This window comes from Manis javanica, chromosome 2 (assembly GCF_040802235.1).
Source record: "Manis javanica isolate MJ-LG chromosome 2, MJ_LKY, whole genome shotgun sequence".
Taxonomy (NCBI): Eukaryota; Metazoa; Chordata; class Mammalia; order Pholidota; family Manidae; genus Manis; species Manis javanica.
This window is the reverse complement of record NC_133157.1, coordinates 195,702,479-195,728,957: the sequence shown is the minus strand read 5'-3', so window position 1 is coordinate 195,728,957 and position 26,479 is coordinate 195,702,479. Positions and strand designations below refer to the sequence as shown.

At 32.7% G+C, this 26,479-nt stretch overlaps 1 protein-coding gene across 5 annotated transcripts in view; it reads left to right on the top strand.

The window, feature by feature from the left end:
• The window catches only part of CSMD3 (CUB and Sushi multiple domains 3), a 1,174,595-nt gene that overhangs the window by 888,552 nt on the left and 259,564 nt on the right, over positions 1 to 26,479 (top strand). For all 5 annotated transcript variants that reach the window (XM_073229983.1, XM_073229982.1, XM_073229981.1 and 2 more), the window contains 3 exons: positions 8,579 to 8,770; positions 16,762 to 16,900; positions 20,173 to 20,360. In XM_073229983.1, the coding sequence (XP_073086084.1) occupies positions 8,579 to 8,770; positions 16,762 to 16,900; positions 20,173 to 20,360 (519 nt within the window). The remainder of the gene's footprint in view (positions 1 to 8,578; positions 8,771 to 16,761; positions 16,901 to 20,172; positions 20,361 to 26,479) is intronic.

Here is a 26,479-nt window from a genome sequence, read left to right as displayed (position 1 = left end):
AGAACCAAGCAGAGACCAAAAAGTGTCAAACAAACATATCCTTGCAAAAGTTGAAGCTAAGCCCCAAAAGAGAAGGAAAGAATCTAGAATATTTTTATTGCTATTTATAAATCTAAATATTTTAGTACATCCAGAAATACATTAAAAAAATCAGTTCCTCATGATCCCATTTCAATAACACATAATTAGATAAGTGATAAAAAATTTCAGAGAGGAAATCTGATTATTGTGCTGATTATTTTTCTGTATAACCAAAGAATTGGAATAATACTGAATTAAATAAGACTTTATTGCCTTGTGTATTGTTATCATTATGTAGACTATTGAGGGGGCAATTTTATATTCTAAAATATGAAAATAATTAAATGGTGATCTTAAGTAACAATAATGTGTTAGCTACATCTTCATCATTTTAAAGTACCCAATGTATTAAATAAGTCTCAGTTATTTTAAGATACCTACCTTATATAGTCATGTTCTTTTCAGCTGAATTTTTCTAAGTAAAAGTGTTCCCTGATAGTGGAATTTACCACTGGTACTATGATATCATTGGAATTAGTAGGTCGGTTTATCCTAATAACTTGTTAACCTGATATGAAAGATGGTCTGTTTTGATTGAGAATATAATGTCTATGATATTAAAACATAAGATGTTGAGACTTTAGACATCGTAGTGTATTAGTATTTAAGATATTAATTCAGGATTTTTAAGTTGATATAATTTTGTATTGATACAATTTGTTGTATAAACTAATTCCTACAAATTTTAAGATGATACATCATTGGAATAGTTCTTTGGATTAGCCACATGGTTTTTAGACTTTCAGTACTTATATTTTAAGGATTACATACAAACTGTTCATAATATCTGTGTGCTAATCATCAAATTCCCCAATAATACCTAAAAGAGAAAATTGATGAAAATACAATTTGCGCACAATGTGTATTAACCTACATAGGGCTCATACTAGTGTTATTGACCATGTGAAAACCAGAAGACATGAATTTATTTAAAAAGTATGACTTTTAGAGCAAATGAAAACTCTACTAATTTCACCGCTTAAGATTCTAAATTCTTTTTTGCATATATATAAAAAGTATTAATATGTCAACTTCCTTAGCAGAAGAACTTCACAAATAGTTCAATGAGTCCAATTTTATATTAGTCACATCACTTGCCTCAAATACAGAATCAATAATGTCAATTGCCTCAAATATTTTAATTCCAATAAAATTTCCTTTTTATATCTGTTTCATGAAATCAAAGAAGCTTTGGAAAGTTCATTATGTCAAAGATGATATACCTGATATGATCAATTCATTTAAAATTTTAACATTCCAATAATTTAAATTTACTAAGACTTGTTTTACAGTCCAGCATATATGGTCTTCTAAAAGTGCCATATACATTTGAAAAGAAGATGCATTAGCCATTATTATTTGGACTATTATTTAAATACCAGTTAGATGGTTGAAGTGTTGTTTGAAGTGTTGTATATCATTACTGGTTTTCTGTCTACTTTTTAAATCAACTAATGAAGTGTTGAAATATCCAACTGCACTTGTGTATTTGTCTATTTATTCTTTCTGTTTTTGCTGTGTATATTATGAAGATCTGTTATTAGGTGCATACATTTGACATACTATGTCTTGTTAATGAGTTGACTCTTTCATTACTGCAAAATGGCTCTCTTTCACTGGTTATTTTCCTTGTCTTGAAGTTTACTTTGTTTGATATAAATAAATCATGCTTAGATTTGCATTTAGATTAACATATAGTATCCTTTTTGCTTGTTGTATCTTTAAAGTAGGTTTCTAGTAGCTCTCATATGAATCTTGATTTTGTTACACAGTTTAGAAATTTCTGATGTTTAATTGTACTTTCTAAATTTTAATGTAATGATTCACATGATTGATTTTTGTCTACTTTGTTACCATTATTTTCAATTGAACTCATTTGTTTACTGTTCTTTTTTCACCATCATTTTTTTTCCTCCTCTATTATCTTTTTTTAAATCACCTTCGACCTCTTTTACCAATTTCTCACAACCACCTCCATGCTCTTGCATCTGGCAATCACCATCTATTCTCTTTATCTTTAAGTTTGGTTTGTTATTCTTTTTATTTTTTAGATTGAACACTAGAGAGGTCATACAGCATTTGTCTTTGTCTGAGTCATATCATTTAGCATAATGCTTTCAAAGTCCTCTTCTGTTTTTACAAATGACAAGATTTCATTAATTTTATGGCTAAATAACATTCCATTTTATTCCATATTTATATTTATATTTTATTTATCTATTCACCTATGAATGGACACAGGTTATTTCCATATATCTTGGCTATTGTAAATAGTGTTACAATGTATGTGGCAATGCACATCTTTTTAAAATTTTTATTTTTTATTTTATTAATGTATTATTGATATACACTCTTATGAAGGTTTCACAAGAAAAACAATGTGGTTATCACATTCACCCTTATTATCGAGTCCCTCTCAACACCCCATTGCAGTCACTATCAGTGTATTAAGATACCACAGAGTCCCTATTTGTTTTCTCTGAGCTACACTGTCTTCCCTGTGACCCCACATATACCATGTGCACCAATCATGATACCCCACAATCCCCTTGGCAATGCGTATCATTTTGAGTTAGCTTTCTCATTTCCTTTAAATATCCAAAAGTGGAGTTGCTGAATCAGATGGTAGTTCTGTTTTTAATTTTTTGAGGACCCTCCATGCTGTTTTTCCGTAGTGGCTATACCAATTTACATTCCTACCAACAGTGCACTAGGATTCCTATTTCTCTACATCCTCACCAACACTTGTTATTTCTTGTCTTTTTGATAACAGTCACTAACAGGTATGAGGTGATATTTCATTGTGGTTTTTATTTACATTTCCCTGATGATTAATGATGTTGAGCACCTTTTCACGTGCTTGTCAGACATCCATATGTCTTCTTTGGAAAATGTCTGTTAAGATCTTCTGTTCTTTTGTTAACTGCACTGTTCGATTTTTGGTATTGAGTTATATGAATTCTTCATATATTTTGTATATTAACCCTTACCAGATACATAATTCGAAAATATTTTTCTCCCAGTCATTAGGTTGCCTTTTTAATTTGTGGATGGGTTCCTTTGCTATGCAGAAGCTTTTTTACTTTGATGCAGTCCCACTTGTTTATTTTTCCTTTTGTTGCTTTTACTTTTGGTGTCAGAATCAAAATATCACCAAGACCTATGTCCAGGAACTTACTATCCTGTTTTTTGTAAGAGTTTAATGATTTCATATTTTATACTTATGTCTTTATTCCATTTTGAGCTAATATTTGTGTATGGTGTAGAATAATGGTCTAGTTTTATTCTTTTGCATGTAGCTGTCCAGTTTCCCCATCATCCTATTGAAGAAATTGTTCCTTTCCAATTGTATATTATTAGTTCCTTTGTTATAAACCAATTAGTCATTTGTATGTGGGTTTATTTCTTGTTCTCTATTCTGTTCATTTATCTGTGTGTTTTTATGCCAATGATATCCTATTTTAATTATGATAGGTTTGCAATAGAGTTTGAAATCAGGGAATTCAATGCCCTCAGCTTTGTTCTTCTTCAAAATTGTTTGATTTTAAGGGTCTTTTGTGATTGCATAAAAGTTTAGGATTGTTTGTTCTATTTATGTGAAAAATTCCATTGGAATGTTGATAGGGATTGTATTGAATATGTAGATTGCTTTGGGTAGTGTGGACATCCTGACAGTATTAATTCTTCCAATCCATAAGTGCAGAATATCTTTTCATTAATTTGTGTCTTCTTCATTTTATTTTCTTAATTTCTGATAGTGTTCAGTGTACTGGTCTTCTACCTCCTTTCATTCTTTTTGATGCAATCATAAATGGATTGCTTTCTTGATTTATCTTTCTTAACTTATCAGCTATTCTTTCTTTAGGTACTCACTCTAATATTTATAATACTTAATTTTGACTAATTAAAACCTACCATTAAATTATATTACATTTCCTTCCATATAATGTATGAACTTTACAGTAGTGTTTTTCCATTCCTCCCCTTATGTCCTCTGGTCTATTGTTTTCATTCATCTCACTTGTATATATGTTAACACCATAATACATTTTTTTAACTTTAAGCAGACAATTACTTTTTAAACCTTTTTAAAATGAGACAAAGTTTACATATTAAAATTTTAATATTAAAGTTATTTATTTTCTGATAATAATACAGATATAAATTTTGATGACACACAGCCTCATGATAAAAACAAAGGTCTTATATAAATAAGAAACCAAAATGTGATTAGAATTGGTTGTGGTATACATATAATTCATAACTGTAACCAAGCAACTTTTACCCATAACAGTAAAACTGTTGTTAAAATTTATAAATATTTTTATATACAGTTAAATAATTGGGTTACACTTTTTTTGTGTATGGTTGAGTAATGCTGATTCAAAAAATGAATACACGTTAGTATTCAGTACCACTTTCTTTTTGCCGCTCAGTGTCATTCAAACTTAGAAAGATTTGCATTTCTGAAGCCCTGTTTTGCAAAATAAACCAAAGTGCTCTACTATAGTGTGAAATTTATTGAAAATAAAATCTTACAACTGCTTTGCATTAGAATCAGTTGAAACATTTTAATCAAAATATTCAGCTATCTGAGTGCTAAAGACATTCAGCTTTTGAAATTTTTCATGACTACAATTATTAAAAACAACTATTGGAAAAAAGAAAACATTTTAAAGTTATCTCTACAATAGTACTGAGGTAGGCAGGAACATGGGACAGCCATCAGAATTTTCCTGCCTATGATTATAATATAAACAGAATAGTATAAGTAGTACAGTAAGAACAAGAGGGACTCCATCTTAAGGCTAAGATTCCATTTTAAAAACCAGGGAGTTGGGAGGTAAGACTCCTGACATATTTTATGGTCATCAGCCAATAAACTGACCCTCTCTTAAAGCAGGACAAGTAGTCCTAGAGGATATATATCCCCACTGCTTGAGGGTAACCACTATCTTGGAGAGGAACAAGATCAATAAATTCCTTGTGTTAAGTTTATTTTACAAAATATCTGAAAGACAGACTATGGATGGTGACACACTGTCTCTTAGAATAGACATCGTGAGACTACATGTCAAGCCTATGCCCCCCTGGCCCTTTCCCCCAATCTTGAAAGCATTAAGACAGAATCTTAATCCTTAAGCACATTGCCTCTCTGAGATTGCCTTCTCTCCCCTTTCTTTGAGTGTGTGCTTTTGCCTTAAGTAAAGACTTTTTGCTACTTAATTTACTGTGTTTTGTCTCTGCACTCTTTCAAGCCTCTTTGGAGGTTAATAAGAGACCCCATTTCCCAGTGATAAGCATCTTTTGTTATTTTGCTTTTTCAACTGCTTTCATTTCAATATGTTTTTATAACATTATTATATATACATTTTTGCTTCTCAAAATGTTCATCTTAAGCTTCAAGCTTCCTGTAGACAGAGTTCAGCATGTGGGAAACCTCAACAACACAACAAAAAGAAAGTAGTTTTCTCATGATTTGTCATTACTGTTTTTCAGTTTGAAAGCTATAGCACATTTCGCATGTAGGTCACTTCTTTCCAGTAAAAATATCTTAAGTATAAATCCTGTATGTAGAAGATCGCCCTCTACTTATATATTACAAAAACAATCCATCAGTTTTAGTTTTGGTGAAAACCATCCCAGAGCAATTAAAAACAAAAAATTGTAATGACTGAGTTTACACAAAAACATTTTATAAAAAAATCTCTATCGATATTGGAAGATTATAATTGTCTAGACCCTGTGATGCATGACAGGTACTCTGCTAAGAAAAACTAATGGGTACTACAGAATAAATTCACCAGGAATTACAACCAAGTGTCTACCCCATTTGCCAAGATGTTTTCCAGTCTGACTGTCATTCTTCTATTAACAGCTGAAAACAATCCTCTTAAAAATCACTTTTATGAAGTAGATTTAATATTCTTAAGGTAGATCCAGATTATGCCAGCTATAAATGGGTATAATATCTACCATTTTCATAATTTCTTAATAGGGTTTATTATTTTATTTAACCAAGGGAAGAAATTACATCTTTAGGACAATTACAGATAAAAGAGGACAGTCTAGTGTAACATTCAAGCATTTGGGTTCTGAAATCAGAGAGAGGGTTTCAGATCTCAGTTCTGCACTCTAGTTTTTGTGATACTGGACAGGTTACTTAATCTCGCTAAACTTTAGTTTTCTCATCAGTAAAACAAGGATAATAATGGCACCTGACTCATAGGCTTGTTAGAATTAAAGAAATCACATGTAAAGTCCCTGTTCCTGGTCATTGTTCAGAAATACTAGGTTCTCAGTGAAATGAAGCAAAACTGTAAGACTTGTGATTGTATATATAATGATACATAAATAATGTTTAATTTAAGTGATTCATGAAATGACATTTTCAGTCCACATTTTGTAACCTTTTGAAAATTAAACCTTTATTTTTTAATGGCTAAAAAAATTAAATTAACCCTTTAGAAAATTAACTTTTTTTACCCTTTCAAAAAAGTAAAATATATATGTATATATTATTGTTGCTGCATTTATGCAGCGTCACAATTACCATCCCACTAAGGAGAGACTTATATTGAAAAAGAATTATTGCAGGGCTGGAGCAGTGGAGACTTACTAGGATAAGGAGCACAATGTGACCATAGACCTACAAGCATCTTATGAGTTAGGCAAAGAGAATCTGTTGATCAGTACTATGCAAAACAATTGAAGTCTGTTTAGTTGCATCTGCTCATTTTTTCTTTGTTACTCCTAGGACCTAGCACAATGCCTCAAATGTATTAAGTTAGTAAGTCAATGAATGAGTGAATATCAGTAATATGTCTGCATTCCAACAATTTGTGTCATTACTTTAATGATGCAATTTTAAAAAATAATTTGTACAGTGCTGAATCCTGAATATAATTTAATAATAGTTTAAATGGAAATTGTAATAGCTTCTTTGTTTTTATATTTAATTGGCATATGCTTTAGGGTAAATCCACTTTGTGGTAATTCAAAATAATATTTTGTTCCATTAACCTAAAATGTTAGAATTAACTCTGTTATTAAATGTACCATGTATTGTGTATAGACGAACAGTTACTTTTCTATGGTCTCGTACTACTCTCCCCTTCTGTAGTGATTTTTTTTTCCACCTTTTTGTTTTTAGATAATTTTTAGAGTTATATGCAATTGTAAGATATAATAGAGACCTTGTATACTCCTTACCCAGATTCCCCTGGGTTGAACAACTTCTTCTGTAACTATAGCACAATATCACAACCCAAAAATTGGCATTGATAGAATCCATCAATCTTATTGAGATTTTGCTGGTTTTATGCATACTCATTTGTGTTTATTTTGCTTTATGTAGATTTGTATGTCCACCACCACAGTTAGTGTACAGTTTCCTTACGAGAATCCCTCATGTTACTCTTTTATAGCCGGTCACCTCCTTCCATTTCCTCCCCCTATGACTCCACGTACCCACTAATCTGTTTCCCAGCTTCATAATTTTCTCACTTTAATAATGTTACATAAAGTCAAACATCAAATAACCTTTTGATTTTTTTTTTCCTCTGCACAATTCCTGTCATATCCATCCAAGTCATATCATCATTCCTTTCTCTTACTAATATTCCATGATACAAATTTACCGTGGTTAGTTTAATTATTCATCTTTTGAAGAGCTTTTGGGTTGTTCCTAGTTTTTAGTTATTATAAGTAAAGCTGTTACGAACATCTGTGTTCAGGTTTTTGTGTGAAAATGAGTTTTAATTTACCTGGTATAAATGTGCAAGAGCGCCATTCCTGGGTTGTATGGTAAACACATGTTTAGTTTTGCAAGAAACTGCCACACTTATTTCCAAAGTGGCTGTACCATTTTAAACCCCACCATCACTGTGTGAGTAATTCGGTTTTCTTCAGAATCTCACCAGCATTTGGTGTCACCATATTTTTAATTTTAGCTGATGTGATAGGCATGTAGTAATATCTTACTGCATTTTAATCTTCTTTTCCCTACTGGCTGATGATGTTGAACATCTTTTTGTATGCCATCCGGTATCCTCTTCATTGAAATGTCTTTTTGTCCATTTTGTAATAGGATTGTTTTCTTCTTTCAGTTTTTTCTCCACAGTTGAGTTTTAAGAAGTTTTTATATATTCTAGATGTAAGTCCTTTGTGGAATAAGTTCCACGTAAATATGTTCTTCCAGTCTACAACTTTCTTTTCATCTTTTTCACAGGGTTTTTCACAGAACTAATAATAATTTTGAGTAAACCTATTATTTAACTATTAAAATGCCAGGTCCTTTCTTGAAGCATGTTAACACATAATTTAACATAAAACAATTAAAAAGTATTTTTCAGGCAGACATTTAAAAATTGTCCCAAACATTTTTAATTTTGCAAAAGCACATATGTTCACAGAACGTTCTAAGTAGTAAGGTCTGGAAATTCAAAATTGATTTTGGTAGCATCAAAACTAAAGATTTATTTCTGTCTTTTAACAGGTTCTGTTGCCACTGCGTGTCGTGACCCAGGGGTTCCCATGAATGGGACTCGAAATGGGGATGGACGAGAACCTGGGGACACTGTTGTTTTTCAGTGTGACCCAGGATATGAACTTCAGGGAGAGGAAAGAATAACCTGCATTCAGGTGGAAAATCGATACTTCTGGCAGCCCAGTCCACCAGTCTGTATAGGTATGAATTAAGGAGCAATTAAAATTGTATATAAATATAAAACAGTGGTTTTGTTGGGAAAGAATTTGGTTCAGAGATGCCGGGAAGTCAGAGTACAAGGTGAGAAAGGAATTAACTGGAGCAAAAGGAGCAGGGAACAGCAGCTGCCTTGCAAGCAGCAGAAAACAAGAAAGAATGGAGGAAAGGGAAGCTCATTGAACTCTGCTCCGCGGAGGGCAGATGCCTTGCTAACTCCTAAAGCCAGGGTCACCTGGCATCCAGTGTCCTCTTAAATCTGCACAACAAGGGAACTTAGTCTCTACCATTCCAGGATTTGGGATGCCACAGAGCACTGGTTGGAGGGAGCTTATGTTCTGGGAACTTCCCGAAGCAAAGAAAGGAGATTTTCAGGCAAAGCACTAAAGAGCATGATTGTGCAGCAGCAGCCCTGTCCAGGTCACCCAGGTGACAGCAACTTGCAAGCCCCAGATCAAAGCTCTCAGCAACTGCTCCCTACTTCTCTGAGGTAGGACAGAGACAGAGTGAAGCCTTATGCATAAGTCTGAAGAATAGGATGAAATAGTAGAGTAACAAAGACACCACTGGCAGAGTGCACAGACAAAATGTAGTGAGTTAAGCAGTAAGAAGTCTTTATTTAAGGCAAAAGTTGCATACTTGAAGAAAGGGCAGTGTGGGCAACCTCAGAGAGGAGGCACCCTTAAAGGTTTAGGGTTTGGGTTTTTATAGGGCTTTTGGGGTTGGAGTCAGCATAAGGCATAATATGTACAGTTGATTGCATAGTTCCTTTGAAGTTTTGTCTTAAGAATAGGGTTATTTAGGTGACTGTATGGGTCCAGATCTCAGCATTCTTTATCCACATAGGTTTATTTACACTTTGGAGGTCTATCTCCTGTCCTGGTTGCAAAGTTACTTGGTTAAGGGGCTGGAAGAACAACCTATAGATTAAGTTAAAAAATAAGATGGACCTTTTGCACAGGCTATGTAGCTTTTACAATGGCATGATCTAATTGGTACAATGAAAACATGGACTGCGCTCTGATACTTTTCTTTATCTGGGGAATATTCGGACATTCCAAGTCACTCCAGCCTTCAAAATGTAATTAATTAACTAATTCTGTGAATCCTTTCTGGCTGTCTGGGTTTTTCTTTTTAACTCTTTGAGTCCCTTTTAGTGGGCTTAAAGACTGGCTTTATTCTCTCTCTACCCGACACATGCCTATTTTCTGCCTAACAGTTAGAAATGGGTCTGATGTTAGTAATTAAAAATAATATTCTAGAATAGGTTCTATATGAGAATCTAAAATTTCAGAGGTCTATGAATCTCCAGAAACACAAAAGTTTAAATGATCATTTTTCCCCTGAGGAGAGGATTCCCAATTTTATTAGATTCTCAATTATTTTAATATCTTCAAAAAAAAAGTTAAGAATCAATGCTCTTGAAACATCCTAATCTCCCCTTACTATATAAATGTAGTTTTCCATTATTTTAAAAATTTAAAAATACATTCACACCCTGCATTTAAAATGGGCCATACTGATCTTGCTTCTACAATGGTTAATTCTTCCAAGAAATTTCATCAGAATTTATGTTTGAGTTTCAAAACTTTGACTTTCCATTCAATTCATGTACTTTAAAAGAATGTCAGTTTTTATTCTGATGATCTAAGGATTTTCAGCAACTTGGTTCACACTTCCAACTGTCTGCCTATTGTCTTCATACTGTTCATGAATCCCTGAGTTAGACTCTAGAAAATTTAGATACATATTATCTTCTTTACTGGGTCTGAGAAAAAATTACAAGGATCTCTCTATTAGGTTTTAAAAATTAAACTGGTTTAATCTAAAAACTTTCACTCAAGTATTTTAAAATTGGCATTATCTTGAATTCACAACTTGATATCAACTTGAATTTTGACAAAAGTATGTTCTCTCTACTCAATATTTTATTTCTTTGCATATTCTCTCCCTAAATATACTGTAAGGAACAGTGAGAGAGCATTCCATATCTTGTTCATCATTGTATTTCTTATGGCATTCAACACATGCAAATTTAGCACATTAAAGAGAAAAAGATATCCAACTTATACATTTCAACAACATTCTATAGTGATTTTTTGAGTCATATGGTAATAGGAAAAGGGTGTGTAGTACCTTAGTCGGAAGAAAGAGACTTTTTAAAAAGCACAAAATAAGGCAATTGCTTGAGCCAGTTCAGATTTAGTCTTATCTCCCTTTATACTTTATTGTTTCTTTTTATAGCTGTTCTGCCTTTCATGTACCACTGCAGGATATTAAATCATCAAACATTGACTAATTTACATTTACAAGTATATTCATAAAAGCAAGGAAAAAATACTGTTAAGAAATGCTTTCAAAGAAAGAAACTGAAACAATGAAGTTTCCATTTGTTTGTTTAAAATTGGTTAACCTAAAAAAATCCAATAAATTAAAAATGCCTTATTCCAAATAATTGGATTTTGAGTATCTCATGAAGAGAATCTTTGTGTAAAACAGAAATGATAGAACACCAGAGACTTACTTTAGAACTAATATAATTCTTAGACCTAGTTTAAGGTTTTGGTTTATTAGAATTACCATAGAAGGACTATATTATGTCAAATGTTTTTGTGTTTAGAATACTAAAATATTGAAAAACTTTATACTGAAATTCTAGAAAACACTAAAATAAAAAACATAAAGGATTTAAGAGTTTTGAGATAGGCTTTTATAGAATGCCATTTGTAGACAAGACTTTAGCTGGCCACTCCTCATTCTACAAGAAAAAAAATAGTTGAACACTAAATCTTACTTAAATTGAGCAGGTTGTGGAAAGTTTTTGTATGGATTGTGGTTGCTACATTTTATTTTTTAGTAGAAAAAGATAGTTTAAGGAGAGGATATACATTAGAGCTTCTCTGAAGAAGAAAATAACCTAAAAATAGTATGAAAAATTGCTAAGGCTGCAGAAAGCTTGGCCTCTGAAACTGATAAGAAAGAACTCCATGATTGGAAATAGTATGCCAAAGATTAAACCCTGAACGTTTTAGAAACTCTGTAAGTCTCTGTCTCGGGCCCTGGAGCATAAAGCATTTTGCTTGCATGTAAAAGTAGTCACCCTTTTGGCCAGTATTAAACAGAAGGATGTCTTCTTTAAGAAAGTTAGAATTCACTCTAACAAAATTGACAGTGTGAATATTATTTTGATATTGCCCAAGAGAAAGAAGTGGCACTCAATATGAAAGTAAACAATGACAGAGTATGGGTGGGCTGCTGAGAAAGACAGGAGATGCAAAGCTGAATTGGGGAGAATAAATTAAGAATGTTGTAAAATACTTTTCAATAATTCCCCATACAACTGCCTCAGAAGAAACTATACTCAGAAAAAAGCATTAATATCAAAATCCATTGGAATCTAACTGGAAGTTTAATTCATATGTCTGTCTTAGGGAGAATCTTATTCTGGATGCTTTAATGACCAGATGCATAAAAAAAAAACATGTATTTTCTAAATGCTGTCTAAAGCTTGCTATATTTGAGGCAAAGACAATTCTCTATACTCACTGAGTGTTTGGGACATATATGTCAGATAATATCTCCAATTGTCTTAATGGCTTTGTAAATTTTCAAAGTCAACTACAGCAATGAAATATACTGGGAAAAAACCTAGAATGTACATAATAGAAGGAAAATAATTATTAGAAGATTCTATGCCCAAGTAATGGTATAATTAGGAAAATGTCCAGTAAGATACTCTAAAATACATCTAATGGATTTGCCTTATCTTTTGTGGTAAAGAAATACATGTATAAACATGGGTGTATGCATGTGTATAAGATGTCTAACAGTAAAAAATGACCGATATTCCCTGTGAAAAATAAAGAAAATTGAAACAAACAAAATTGCTCTCCAGTGCTTACCCAAGTTAGACATAATCTCACCACCACCTCAGCATGTGAAGGAAGCTCACAAAGAACATTTTACTGTCATTCCTATATTTTATGTATATATGTGTACATATATATATATATATATACATTTTCTATTATTACACATTTTTTATAATTTTTTTCAATGTCATGTATGATTTTACAAGTACCAAAGGCAAAATATGCTATTATTTTATGAAAACAAATAGCTACAAATTAGGTTGCATGTTCATTTCTAGTAGTGTTTACCATTTTTATAATCAATACAAAGAGCCACTATCAATTCCACAAACATTTATGGCAGGTGTAGTATGTGCTAAATGCCAAGTTCAAAATAACATAAGACGCAGTCTTTAGCTTACACATTAGAGATGAATCTAGACACCTGAATGGAATATTTAAATGTGGTAAGGGAAATGATAGAGATAGGTTGCAATGAATACTGAAGTGCATTAGAGAGAACTAAAGCAGAGGCCAGGCTGGGAATTTCTAGGAAAATTTCCTGGAGACAGTGACAAATGTTGAAACACAAATAAGAGTTATATAAATGTAGATGAGAAAGAGACATTTAAGGAAAAATGAATATCATGGGCAAAACATAGAAGTACTAGAAACTACAAGCAGTTTGATAGTATTTGAGTATAAATTACGTGCCTGGAGTGGTGGTTGATGCAATTGGATAGCTGCAGCTGTCAGGTCATGGAAGCTGTAGCATGGACTTGGGCCACTATGTTTTAGGCAATGTGAAACTGCAGAATTTTATCCATGGGCATAATATGATTAGATATTTTCACTGGGGGAACTTTGAGGATACTGGAAGCATGAGAAACAAGAAGTTATTGCAATAATTCTGGCAGGTAAGAGTCAGACCTAGAAATACAATAGTAGACAAGGAAAGAAAGGATGGGTTGAAAAACACCAACAATAATCTATTAGGTAGAGTCTAGATAGTGATTCTTGATTGATTGGATTTATGTATGCTGTGAAAAAAGGAAAGGATCTTAGACCCCTCTAGTTTGGGAGTGTGTGAATGATAACGCTAATGAAACAACTCAGGAATGCACGAGGAGATGCAGATTTGAGTTGAGGTTTGCGTATGTTGGATATTCTGTGATTCAGGTACCTATACCTGTCAGGTATAGGTAGTCAGAAAGCATATGGTTTAGAATTAAGAGAAATCTGCTGGAGAAGATAGGAAAAAGGATTTATCGGTGCATAAATGGAAGATAAAGTAAAAAAAATAGTATATGGTTAACAAGGAAGAATAGAGTAAAAAAGTAGAAACAACTCAGTAGGAACTCAGGAGATAAAATTATAAGATGAAGTGAAAAAAACACGTTTGGCAATGAAACTGAGGTCTTGTGCAAAGACATCAGAGGAAAATTAGAAGTGGCATTCCCAAAACAAGGAAAGTGTACTTAAGGTGAAGTTGACAGTTAAGAATAACTACCAATAGGAAGAGAAAGATAAAGGCAGAAAAGGCTCCATTATATTAGTCAGTATGAAAGTCATTTCCAGGCAGACTAAGAAACGTTTGTGTCGGGAGCAAGGAGGCTGAGGGAGAGGCAATGTCTGGAGAAAGAATGGCGGCAGAAAGGACCAAATAAAGACATCTGGAATCCCTGAGCAACAAAAAGATTATTGTGTCCTCTACAAATAATTTGACATATAAACTGTGCCATTCCTGAAGATAAGTTTTCTCAAGATGAATACTTTAGTGTTTTTCTTTGAGATACAGCATAAGAAACAATTTTTCTAGTGCTGACCTACTTTGCTAATCATGTTGGTCTGCCTACAGGTAAATACAGCGCATTGGTAAAGAAAGAGACAGTGAGATTAGACCTCCTTTTCAAAAGACTTGGTTGTAAAATGAAAAACAAATTCAAAATAAGTAAGGAGAGACTTATATTGAAAAAGAATTATTGCAGGGCTGGAGCAGTGGAGACTTACTAGGATAAGGAGCACAATGTGACCATAGACCTACAAGCATCTTATGAGTTAGGCAAAGAGATTTTTCTTCTGTGAAGAAGAATATACAAGGCTAAAAGGAACCAGGTTTGTGAGGAATGGGATGTAGACCAGAGAATGCTGTGCTCTGAGTGCAGCCTGTCCTCAGGAGGGATTGCGTACTAGGTGAAGGCTGAGGGAGGGCCTAAGTTCAGAGTCTCAAAGGAAGGGGCACAGCTTAATTAGAGTTAAGGTTATAAACATTTTATTCTGATTGATTAGTGATGACGAGCAGGTCAGTGAATCGTATGAAGTCAATGAATGGGAATTTGCAGGGCCTGTGTATAGTCTTGTTATAGGAAAATGAGAGGGATTTACTTAAGGGGTCTTATGAGACATGACAAGTCTTATCTGACTTATACGGGGAAGGGTGGTTCATCACAGTGAACCCATCTAACCAAACCCAAAGGGTGAGGGGATTTCTTAACCATCAGGTAAAAATCAGTATTTTCTACTGAAAAAAGGTAAAAAGGAACAAGATCATAGGGAGCTTTGTTTATTTTTAGAATGAAAGATACTTGAGTATGTCTGTGGACAAAGGAGAAGAAGCCAGAAAGAACAGAGGAGATTAATGAACGAGGGTCCTGGAGAAGGAAGAGAGATGGTGTGACAGAGCTGAAGGTGTTACCCTGATAAATGGAAATGACTCTCTATCCTGTTTATAGAGAGAAATGTTCAGAAGTTATTAAAATTCAGAGAGGAACAACTATCGAAAGTTGAGATAGTTTATGTCTAATCATTTGATCAGATACCACAAAAATATACAGGTGATGGTTAAGCAGTGGTGAATAAATTAAGTCTGAGCAAATCAGTATTCTCAGTAGATAGTAACTAAGTCATCCACTGTCTTTGAGGCGCTGAGGCAAGGGTAACAAGGGGCATGGAAAAATGTAATGGCAGACATCCATAATTTAGATGGTGAAAACCACCAAATTAAAGTGATGATTTTGCACATCTAGACTTAGGTAAAGAACAGAGATGTGAAATGTTGTCAGAACCAAAATTCTCCTTCCAAAACCAGTTTTATGTGTCATGCCTCATAACTGAATGGCAAAATTATCTAAGAAAACTATAATTTCAAACTCAGATAAGAGAATAATGCTGGTGTACTGATTATGTGTAGGAGACATCATGTGATCATGAGAATCCCAATATTTATCTCCCTTTCATGTGTGTGTGTGTGTGTGTGTGTGTGTGTGTGTGTGCATGTGCATACACAACTTTATATCCCTACTGCCCTACTCCACCACCAGGGCCCTCCATATCTTCATTTTTCTATTTCTGAGAGGCTGCCAACTCTGTTTAATATATTATTTTCCGATCATAAACTGTTTAACAGACTTCAACACTAATCCCTAAAGAATCTATTCTCTGAATTTCACTGACAAGTTTTTCAGCCTCTCCATTGAAGTGTTGCAAAAATCTTTGTTTGGGCCTGCATAATAAATGTAGTAACTGTTTCATCAACAAGTCAGTCCACTAGAATTTAAGAGTATCACTCAGTTAAAGAGTGGTTTATTGTAAAGTGCTGTAGGTTCTCAGTTAATTATCCATTCTCATTTGTTAACCATTATCAAAGCCTCTTACTCTGTAAATATATAAAAAAGGTACCAGGGAAGCTGTGAAAATGAGTGAAATATCTCATCTTCTATTATTCCACTTAATGAGGTTTTGCTTTACTTTGTTTGGTCCATTTTCTGCAACCTTCAGATTTGTCATAGTAACCTTGGGGAAACTATCTTCACCCCTCTTCTCAATGCTTTACTTTTACATGAAACAAAATAGTAATAAAAAAGGGATAGAAGTACATATGTAATTTTTTTCTTGTCTTTAGAAGCCAATAAAGGAGCTAAACTTAATGTATCCATCTATGTATGTATTTAATATTTAATGGCCTCTCTCAAAAGACAATGCAATATTCAAACATCCAATAGTATAAAAGGTCAAGTCTGTACGGAAACTTCCTAAACAGTTTTAGAGAAGTGTTTTCACAAATATTGATAGCTAATACGTTTTACTAATCACTTAAGGGGTTTTGTTTGTTTGTTTCAATTAAAGCACCCTGTGGAGGCAACTTAACAGGATCTTCAGGCTTTATTCTTTCGCCGAACTTCCCTCATCCATATCCCCATAGCAGGGACTGTGACTGGACTATCACTGTCAATGCTGACTATGTTATCTCCTTGGCATTTATCAGGTGAGTTCTATACAGTTCCACATTTTAATCTTTCTGGTCATTTTGCTTTAGCATTTGCACTAGAAAGAATTTTATTTCTATACATGATTTTTTTTTTGCTAATTCAAATGCTAATACTGTGTAATCAACAGTTTACAAAGTTTTGTTTAATATCATAAATGCCAGTGCAATTCTGAAAGCTAGTGGGTGAGTATCTTCCCTAGATTCCAGTGTAAAAGAAACATTATTAAAGGTCGAGGGCTTTATTGACCCTTATGAAATGTGATCTCTTTATAACCTACCTCCCTCCCTGTTCTTACCATCTCTGCTTCAAAAAATTCAGTTTTTCCTAAACTTCAAAATTAAAAGGTCAGTACTTGAAGTGCTTTTTTTTCTCCTATATGTGCACCACCTAAAATCTTTATAAGGGACCTAAACACCTGTATGTCCAGCAACACCATGGGTCTCGGAAGACACATATTCGACCTACTCTTTCTGGTGTTGTCATTAAGTCAAGTTGACAAAGAATCTGATGTGTCATTTCCATATGATTTCTTAGTAGAACTTGTCTCATAAAATAACTTGACATGGTAGTGTTCCAAAACTCACATTTGTTATTTAGAAATGTCGATTGCATGGTTAGCTTAGAACTGAAGTAGTTGAGGACGTAGCTTCCTGTGAGGGAAAGGAGGTGACTGAGTTTGAGCTGTAGCTCTGCGGCTGTCATCTGTGTTACCTCAGTTAAGGTATTTATTTGAATGAATCTCTGTTTCCTCATAGAGAGTTTACAGCTGTTATCACAAAACCTGGCCTAACTCCTCCCCTTCATATTTCAATGGGAATGTTAGGTATCAGCAACTCAAAGAGCTCGTAAGTAGGAATGTTCCTATATATTCAATGTCCTAGACTCATGTACATCGGCTCTAGGTAACACAACCCTCCCTTCTGCTACTATGTTGAACTGTTTGCTATTTATATAAAATATTAAGATTAAATATGCATTTTTTCTAATACATTGAAACCAGGTTTTAAAAAAGAATAAGGAAAAGAAAAATTGAACTAATGAGAATTTGAAAAAGTATAAATATATGGAATTTTTATTTATATAGTTTGTAGTGATACATTGACAATTGGTAATAAAGCAGCAATGATGATAATATTACTTGTATCTCAGGACCCAGTTATAAGACAACTTGCTAAAGTAAGTATGATAATTCCCATCTTCAATAGTTGAGGAAATGGTAATCCAAACATTAGAAATGATACAGGATTTAGTTTACTTATAAAATTATTCTAGTTAATAAATGCATGGTAGAAAGCTAAATTACATGAAGTGTATGACCTAAATTTGACTTCCAGCTGTGCCATTTATTATGTGACTTCAGGAAGACCACCGATGTTCTAGGGCCTTAGTGTACTCATTAGGAAAATGGTAATGATAGTCCCTTCCTTATACCCCCACAGGATTATTGACAAGACAAAGCTAATATGTATGACAATGCCTTGTAAAACAGAATGTACTTTTAGAATGTACTGTCCTTCCCATTTTTCAGGAAAAATAATTATTACAGCCAAAGTTCCAAAATTTCCTGGAAAAAGATTACTTTTTTATTTTATTTTCACTTTCAAAGAAGTTACAAATCAATATTCTGAGGTATTTATTTATGACCAAACTAGAAATAAAAAAAGAAATGTACTGCAATCCATTGTTACATAGGCTTTTGGCCTTCCAAGGATAATGTATGCCACTATAATATATCATTTATAAAGCACTTACTCCTAGTGATTCTCCCAACAGTGAGAGAAGAAGTTGTGATTCTCATCAGATCTTAATGTTGAAAAAGATTAAGTTTAGAAAGGTTGTGCTTTACCCCAGAACAAAGGTAGTAAATAAGTAATGAATTAAGGCCTTATTCTCTGATTTCTGCTATATTACTGCAAAGTTCCCTAAAATCAGGCCTCATACCCACTTAAAGATTTTAAGAATAATTAATTTGATTATACTTGTGAAGATACTAAATAAATTAAAATTAAATACAACATTGTGGTAGTCCTCCAACTTTCTCTTGTTTTACTGAGTCCCTTATATGTATGGAAAGGTTGGGAAACTGCATTATCCCAGTCTTTTCTCATCACTCTCTATGCACAAATAAACTGGATGGGTTCCTCTCTCTCATACATGAACACTAAAGGGTTAGAATTGCTGTGGAAACTTAACCTCTATAAATCTATTATATTTGGAAACAATCTCTCTCACCTAACAAGTTTCTTATGTAGATGCAAAGATGATAAAAACTTGGCAGAACAGTTTTTCCATAATGGATGATTAACAATGCTAGCTTTATCACTTTTATTTTATATTGTGAACTTGTCTATTTTTCTTAATATCCCATTGAATCCATCCTTTTCTCTGCCACACTATGAGCTAGGTAAAAAAGAGAAAAATGATTGCCTATCTTCTGCCTTCCTAATATGTGGGTTCTGTAGTCATTATGGGGCTATTTTCATACTTTTGAAGATTGTTAAGGCAAGTTTATTATGCAAATTTTGCAATATTAAAATATTGATTTGAGTAATTTACGTGCTAAAATGTCCTTATTCACACACTATTTAATGTTGACAACAGTATATTGTTTTGATTTCTCCTGCATTAAGTTCTAAAAGAAGAAAATATATTTACTCTCATGGAAAAGAATACCTAATACAATGTGCAGTGTTTCATTTGAATAATTTAAATGCAAATTTTGTATTTCAAACCATTGTTTGAATGTGATATGTAGAGTTGCATTTTAAAACAGCCAAAAATGCTCATAAATTTTGAAGTTGAAGGTAAATAGTACTATTGACCAAGAAGAAAGCGGTTTTATTTTCATGATACGAAATATCCAGGTGAAGAATATTTTAAATAGTTATTGTCCTTTATATTTTACTGATATAAAGTAACTTACTTATGGATATGTAGCCAATAAGGAACAGAAACAAGTCTTGAACTTACATCTCTGAGGGAAAACCCTGTACCCTTTCATTAGCTAAGCTGTCTGCCTTACAATCATTTGTATTCCCTGTAGACACAATGCCAACTAGGAAATATTTGAAAATATCAAGATGTTTTTCTCTTTCCACTGCTGATCTGATATCCTTATTCAGTGTGTTACTGCCAAGTGAATTATCAAATTAGCTTATTTTGACATCTGTTGTTATTTTTAAAGATACTGACTGAAGATGACAATGTGACTATTATGCTTACCTTATTAATAACTATTTCATTTACTTCACTCTTTCTCTTTTTTCAGTTTTAGCATAGAACCAAACTATGACTTCCTCTATATATATGATGGACCAGACAGTAATAGCCCACTGATTGGAAGTTTTCAAGACAGCAAATTACCAGAGAGAATAGAAAGCAGCTCAAATACCATGCATTTGGCTTTTCGAAGTGATGGATCTGTTAGTTACACTGGATTTCATTTAGAATATAAAGGTAAATATGAATATTCAATTGTAGCATCATGATTTAAATTGTGTTTTATACAGGAGAATAATTTTGTATTGGCCATTGTCAGTGGTTAGTTAAATATGAATTTCTTAGTGCAGACTACCTCAATTCATCTCATAAAAGAACTCTCACTGTAGACTTTTCCTATCAGTGAGAAGGAAATTAGCATTTCCCTAATTACTACTAAAGGAAATGTATCAGTCAAACAAATTAGCAATTAGTATACTGTGGAAGTTGGCTGAGATTGCAAAATATTTTTTAAAAAGCAAACTCATTTTTTGGAAGCTGAAGATTCCACATCTTTACTCAGAAATTACTCTCAGTGATAAGGAGAATGTGTAATGATAATTATGTTTTGAAAAATGTCTGAAGATATTTAAATGTGTCATTATCCAAAATATGGAGAATAAAATGTGATATTTATAATATTTTAGAATATTTCTGCAAGTATTTAAATAAATCAATATTACAATGCCTATTAATGTTATAAACATTTCATTAAGTTTTAAACTTATTGACTCTAAGAACAAATTAGATCTTAGTTGTTTAAAGTTAAATTGTATTTTTCAATAATTGAGTCATAAAAGACATAATTCATCTCAAACTATCAACTGACTTCTAAAAATACATAGTTTGAATTTGTTACTTATCACTTGCATTTTTTTATTATGAAATATTTTAAATAATCAAAACTTATACAGTATAATAAAACAAACTTCAAAGTATCCATCATCAGATTTGGCAAGTCCTTATTGCCTAAGATCATTGTATTCTTGTTTTAAAAACTACAGTAACACATGCAATTGAAATTCCTTTTGCATTTGCCATGGGAACAGGCGATTTGTCTCCTCAGGGCTATCAGAAGAAGCCTAGATAAATTAAAATAGAATGGTTTAAAGAAAGCTTTTGTAAAGAAAAGAAAAACTCACAAGTGAGCAAGATACAGATCTTGGAGTCCTCTAATGTCTATATCATGACTTGGAAATTCTTGTGGGACATGAACATGATATGGATTTCATGCCCATGGAAAAAACTGAGCCTTCTCTGGTTCTTTCCTCTTACAAAGCAAAGTAAGAAAATGGCTTTGTGAGTGGGAGAATTCAGGTTTTCTATTTAATTTTAGATTTTTAAAATGTTTTTCTAAAAATGAGTTATTTCCATTCAAGTTTTCAAATATGTTGACATGAAAATATTCACAGTAAAATACCTTCCTTTGTTGCTATATGTCTATTAATATTTAGTATTTTTGTTAATATTACTTTTATCTATATTATTTCTTCCATATTTTTTCTACATTTGCTTTTGTTTTTTCTAACTTACTGAAATAAATAAATACTAATCATACTTAATTTCTATTTTTTCATTTTTAATATGAACTCCCATGGCTATAAGTTTTCCTCTAAGTACCACTTCAGTTACTTTGCAGGAGTTTAAATATAGAGAGATTTATTATTCAATCCTAAATTTGTTCTTACTGTATGGTAGTATGATTTTTGCTGTGCTTAAGAGTTACTTTAAAGTAATTGCATTGAATTTCAATTTATGTTTAATTATAAATTTCAAATTTACTTGTACTGCAGTCAGTTATGTATGATTCCAATTCTTTGGTATATCTTAAGATGTACTTTCTGACTTATCACACAATAAATGTTTATGCATGCCTCCAGTATGCTTGGAGAGAAGAGCATCATGTAATTGATGGGTGAAGTTTTTTTGTATATACACACTAATTTAAACTCTCTAATTATATTTCTCAAGTATTTACATCACCACCATTTTTAAAAATATGCTTTATCTAGCAGTTATTGTAATACTTGGGAAAATCTATTACCAATAAGAGTAAAGGCAAATAATAATATAAGAGTACAGGTAAAGAGAAATTCCATGAACTATGATCCTTCTTCCTGGACACAGTTACTCCACACCATCCTCAAACACTACACCAACACCCTCTTACACGTAATTTCACAAGGTCCTATTTTACATTCCAGATGGTATTTCTTTATCATGTTAGTACTGGGTTCATTATACTCCCAAACCAAATCTAATTAATTATCATCATAAGGGTCGTCAAAACCCTCACCTTGGAGAAAATTCTACTCCCTACTTCAGGTTCCCCAGTATGTTCTTCTCAGCCTCCCTATTTCCTATCCTTATTTCAAAAATAATTACCTCTTTAATTGTCCAGTTTCTTAAAGCTGTTAAAAGTGTTCCTTACATTTATTTCTGCCACAGGGAGACAAACATCTCAGAATTTTTAAGATAAAATGTGCAACCCAAAAATGAACTGGCATATACATGGAATCCTTGGATAGTAAAAACGTTTCCTTTGTCATTGTAATACATGTCATATACTTTGACTTAAGCATGTTGATTTCTGTTAGCCCACTGAAAAAGTAAAGCTTTTTGGTCCTGACTCTCCCTCTAAACAATGCTTTTAGTAGGCACTTAATTAAAAAGCCATAAGTGCAACACCTACCTCTATTATAGCTCATACCAGAATACAGTTGCAATTGTTCCCCTTAAAAGATAAACATTGAATCTTACTTGTGTTTGGATGCAGATTCATAGAAGCTATGCAAACAAAGCATTTGAACAATGAACAAGTCCTATATTTGAATATCACAGAAACACAAGCCTGTTAACATGAATTCTGGAAAAAATACCACTTTTTGTTTACATAAAACAATGGTCGATATGTTCCAGTGTTGTAGACAACCATAAATTGGAACAGAGAAGTGGAAGTTTGGGGTTAAGGGAAAATATTTTGCTAATTTGGAAGCAATGTCCCCAAAGAGTTTAAATCAGGCCTAATCTCTATTTATCTCAGTAATTTCAAGAAGATACAATATTAACAAATTTACAGTTTAATAAATATTTAGAGTTTAAACAGTGTTCTCATTTACATTGTTCTAATATTAAGACCATTTTAGATTATAATGTCACTAAGATTGTCTTAAATATTTATATAAATATGACTCATAGTAATGGTATTTGTAATATTGAAACAAAATATATTGATTTGGTTGAAAGAGAATACACAGTTTTGTGTGATAGAAGGCAACCTCCTAGCAGCTGGTGTTTTAGTTTGGGGGAAGTCAATTTATAGGCACCAATATGTACAGTGAAAGACCTATGAATTGTTGTATATATATATATATATGATATAAGTCATCTGCTCCAAGATCCTTAAAGTAGCAAAAATTACTTTCTAAATCAGTATATCAATTTAAGGTAAGGTAGTTTTTTTAATAGCACATCCTATTAAATTGCAACTGTGCCCAGAAGTTTTCTGGGGGAAATCATTTCATTCCCATTGCAGCAGTATTTTTGAAAATAAGAGAGATCTATGTATGGTTTATATCTATTCTCAAAGAGCACCATGGGAGATCTGGCCAGACTCACCTGGGGCTGTCAATAGGGAGGGCCTTTTGGGACTGATTATAGTTAGATGAGGGGACTGCAATGCATACACAATTTGAAGGGAACATGGCTGTTAGTTGCTGAACATATGAACTCATGTATATGCCTAATCACATATATCCACTATTCTGTAAATAACAGGATGTTGGATATAATATTCTCTGGTCACCTCTCAAATATAACTAGTTTTGATTATCCTCAGAATGATATAATTCATAATAATTGTCCCTTCATGAGTATTTACCTATATATGGGAATGCATTTTGAATTAAAATCCCTTTAATAATAAAAATGCTTATGGTTCTTATTAGCCCAAAAAAGGTATTTATTTATAAATCAGTCATTAAGCATGAATGAATGAATATTATTTAATTATCACTATGCCTGATCCAAATATGATAAAAACTTTAAGATGTTATAGATATTATGCTTACTACCTACAGCACCATCTGTATGCATTCATGAATAAAATGGAAACAAAAGCACAGTAAAGCTTAATTTTTCCCATTCAATCTTCTTTAAGGCACATTTTCAACTCACTAATGTCAAGCTTTTTCATTAAAGTAAACATTTATGATATTTTAATTCCCTACAGAAAAAATCTGAAAAATACATGATCCTTGAAAAGGAAAAGGAAAAGGAAAGCTATAGGTAAAGATATAAGATATAAGCTTTATTGCTTATGCTTACTTCTGTCTTCCAACAGACATCTTCTAATATACTTTACTTGGAGAACATAAAGCAAGGGACTCTTTTATCTAGGATCTATTCAGTAGGCAAATTATTAGTAAGCCAACTACAAGTAGTCATAAAAAATAATGCTATCAACTTGTCTACCTCACAATTTACTTTTTCAGAAACTAAGTTCACGTTTCCATCTACTGCCTAGACCTTTACATGAGGATTCTCCAGGCGTTTTTAGAATTTTCAGATGTACTTGCTATAGCATACATTAAAATAAAACAAGGGCCGTATTATTCATAGAAAGCTATTCACCAAAGATTTAAAGTAGTGTGTACACATGAGATAAATGAATCCTCTCAAAATGAGGCTTGCAATATAAAATTGTTAGAGGCAATATTTTTATTTTGTTAACCATAATCTCCTTTCCTCAAAAAGTAAGATGTTTGCATTATAGATTCACAGATATGTCACTGAAACTTTTGGGAGAACTTTAAAGAAGGAAAAACCAAACTTTTAAAAAGGTGAATATTAGGCAATTGGAGTTGTCAAAGAGATTAATACTTTTATACTGTAATTTCAGTCCTTGCTTTTCCCTCAAGGGACTTAGCTCAATTTCACAAAGGCCAGCTGTAACTGCTATGTTGCTGTTCCGCTGAGAAGTTACTTTGTGTTTTTCTGCCTGTTTGAGGAAAGGCTCAATGTGAGGTTTTATTCTTAAAAACAAGCCAAACTCTGCAAAACTAAAGCCCCATTCTTAGTAGCAAAATTTAGTGTTCACCCTCCTGGTTATTTCCTGAAAACAGCATTGTGTGAAAATTTTACCTGAGAAGAAATACAGTGCATTGGATTGGGAAGCAATTTTCATAGTGGAGTCTGAATATAATGTGTGGGGTGAAAATTTCATGTGTGTATGCATGTGTGTGTATGCATGCACATATGTGTGTATATGTGCATACCCTTGAGAGATAATCAAGTTATTTAGCTAAGGATTGAAACTCAGGAATCAGGTTAATCTGACTTGCATGTGACATACACCTTTTCCCCTTCATGCCCTCCTCCCTCTTTCATCTAGTCAGTACTTCATCTCTCAATGCTCAGTTTAGATGTCAGTTCTTCAGGAACATTCCTGAATGTTTCCTTTATGCAATACTCATCACTTTTACTACAAGTATTTATTTAATATAATTCTTAATAGATTCTAAATGCCACAAGAGCCAGAGTATTTTCTGATTGTTCACTGCTATATTTCCAGTGAGTCAGGTAGTAGGTTCCTCAGTATTTGTTGGAAAGAAGGAAGAAAGGAAGGAAAGTAGACCTTCTTCATTCCTCTCGTATTCTATTAAAAGCATTTAAATGTTTGATTTCATCATTTCCCCCCTAGCTGAAATTGTGAGAAACCTTATATAGTGTTCTTCCTAAAGCACAAATTTATTTCATTTCCTATAAATGTTGAACTGCTTTGACTCTGCAAACTTTTATGAATGGAATAAATATATTCTTGCTATTGCAATTAATCAGATTTGGATATAATCTCTATAATAGCCACACACCAAGATATTATTGACATAAGTTACAGTAATTCCATGAGTCATATCCACTTCCTGACATCCAATGAATGTTAAGATAAATTCTAATGTAGAAAATCACCACATTTGTTATCCTGAGTTGGTGATGGCCCTTACTTTGCACATTTCTTTATTATCATTATCTATAATATCTTTATTATTTTAATAATATTAATATGTATTGATATTATTAACAATTATCTGTAATAATAAAATGGAAATATTAAGGCATTACTCCAGTTTGTTAATAACAAAGTATTCTAGCACTATTCCCCAAAACGGATGAACTAATTTTCCTGTTTCTCTACATATTTTCAAAATGTTCTGACAATCTCATTAGTTCACCATCTGAGTATTCACAAAACAATTCCTTTGTTGTGAATGGACTTTACTTCTCAATTTGTCTGGAACTGTTAGCTTTGAAAGTGCTTG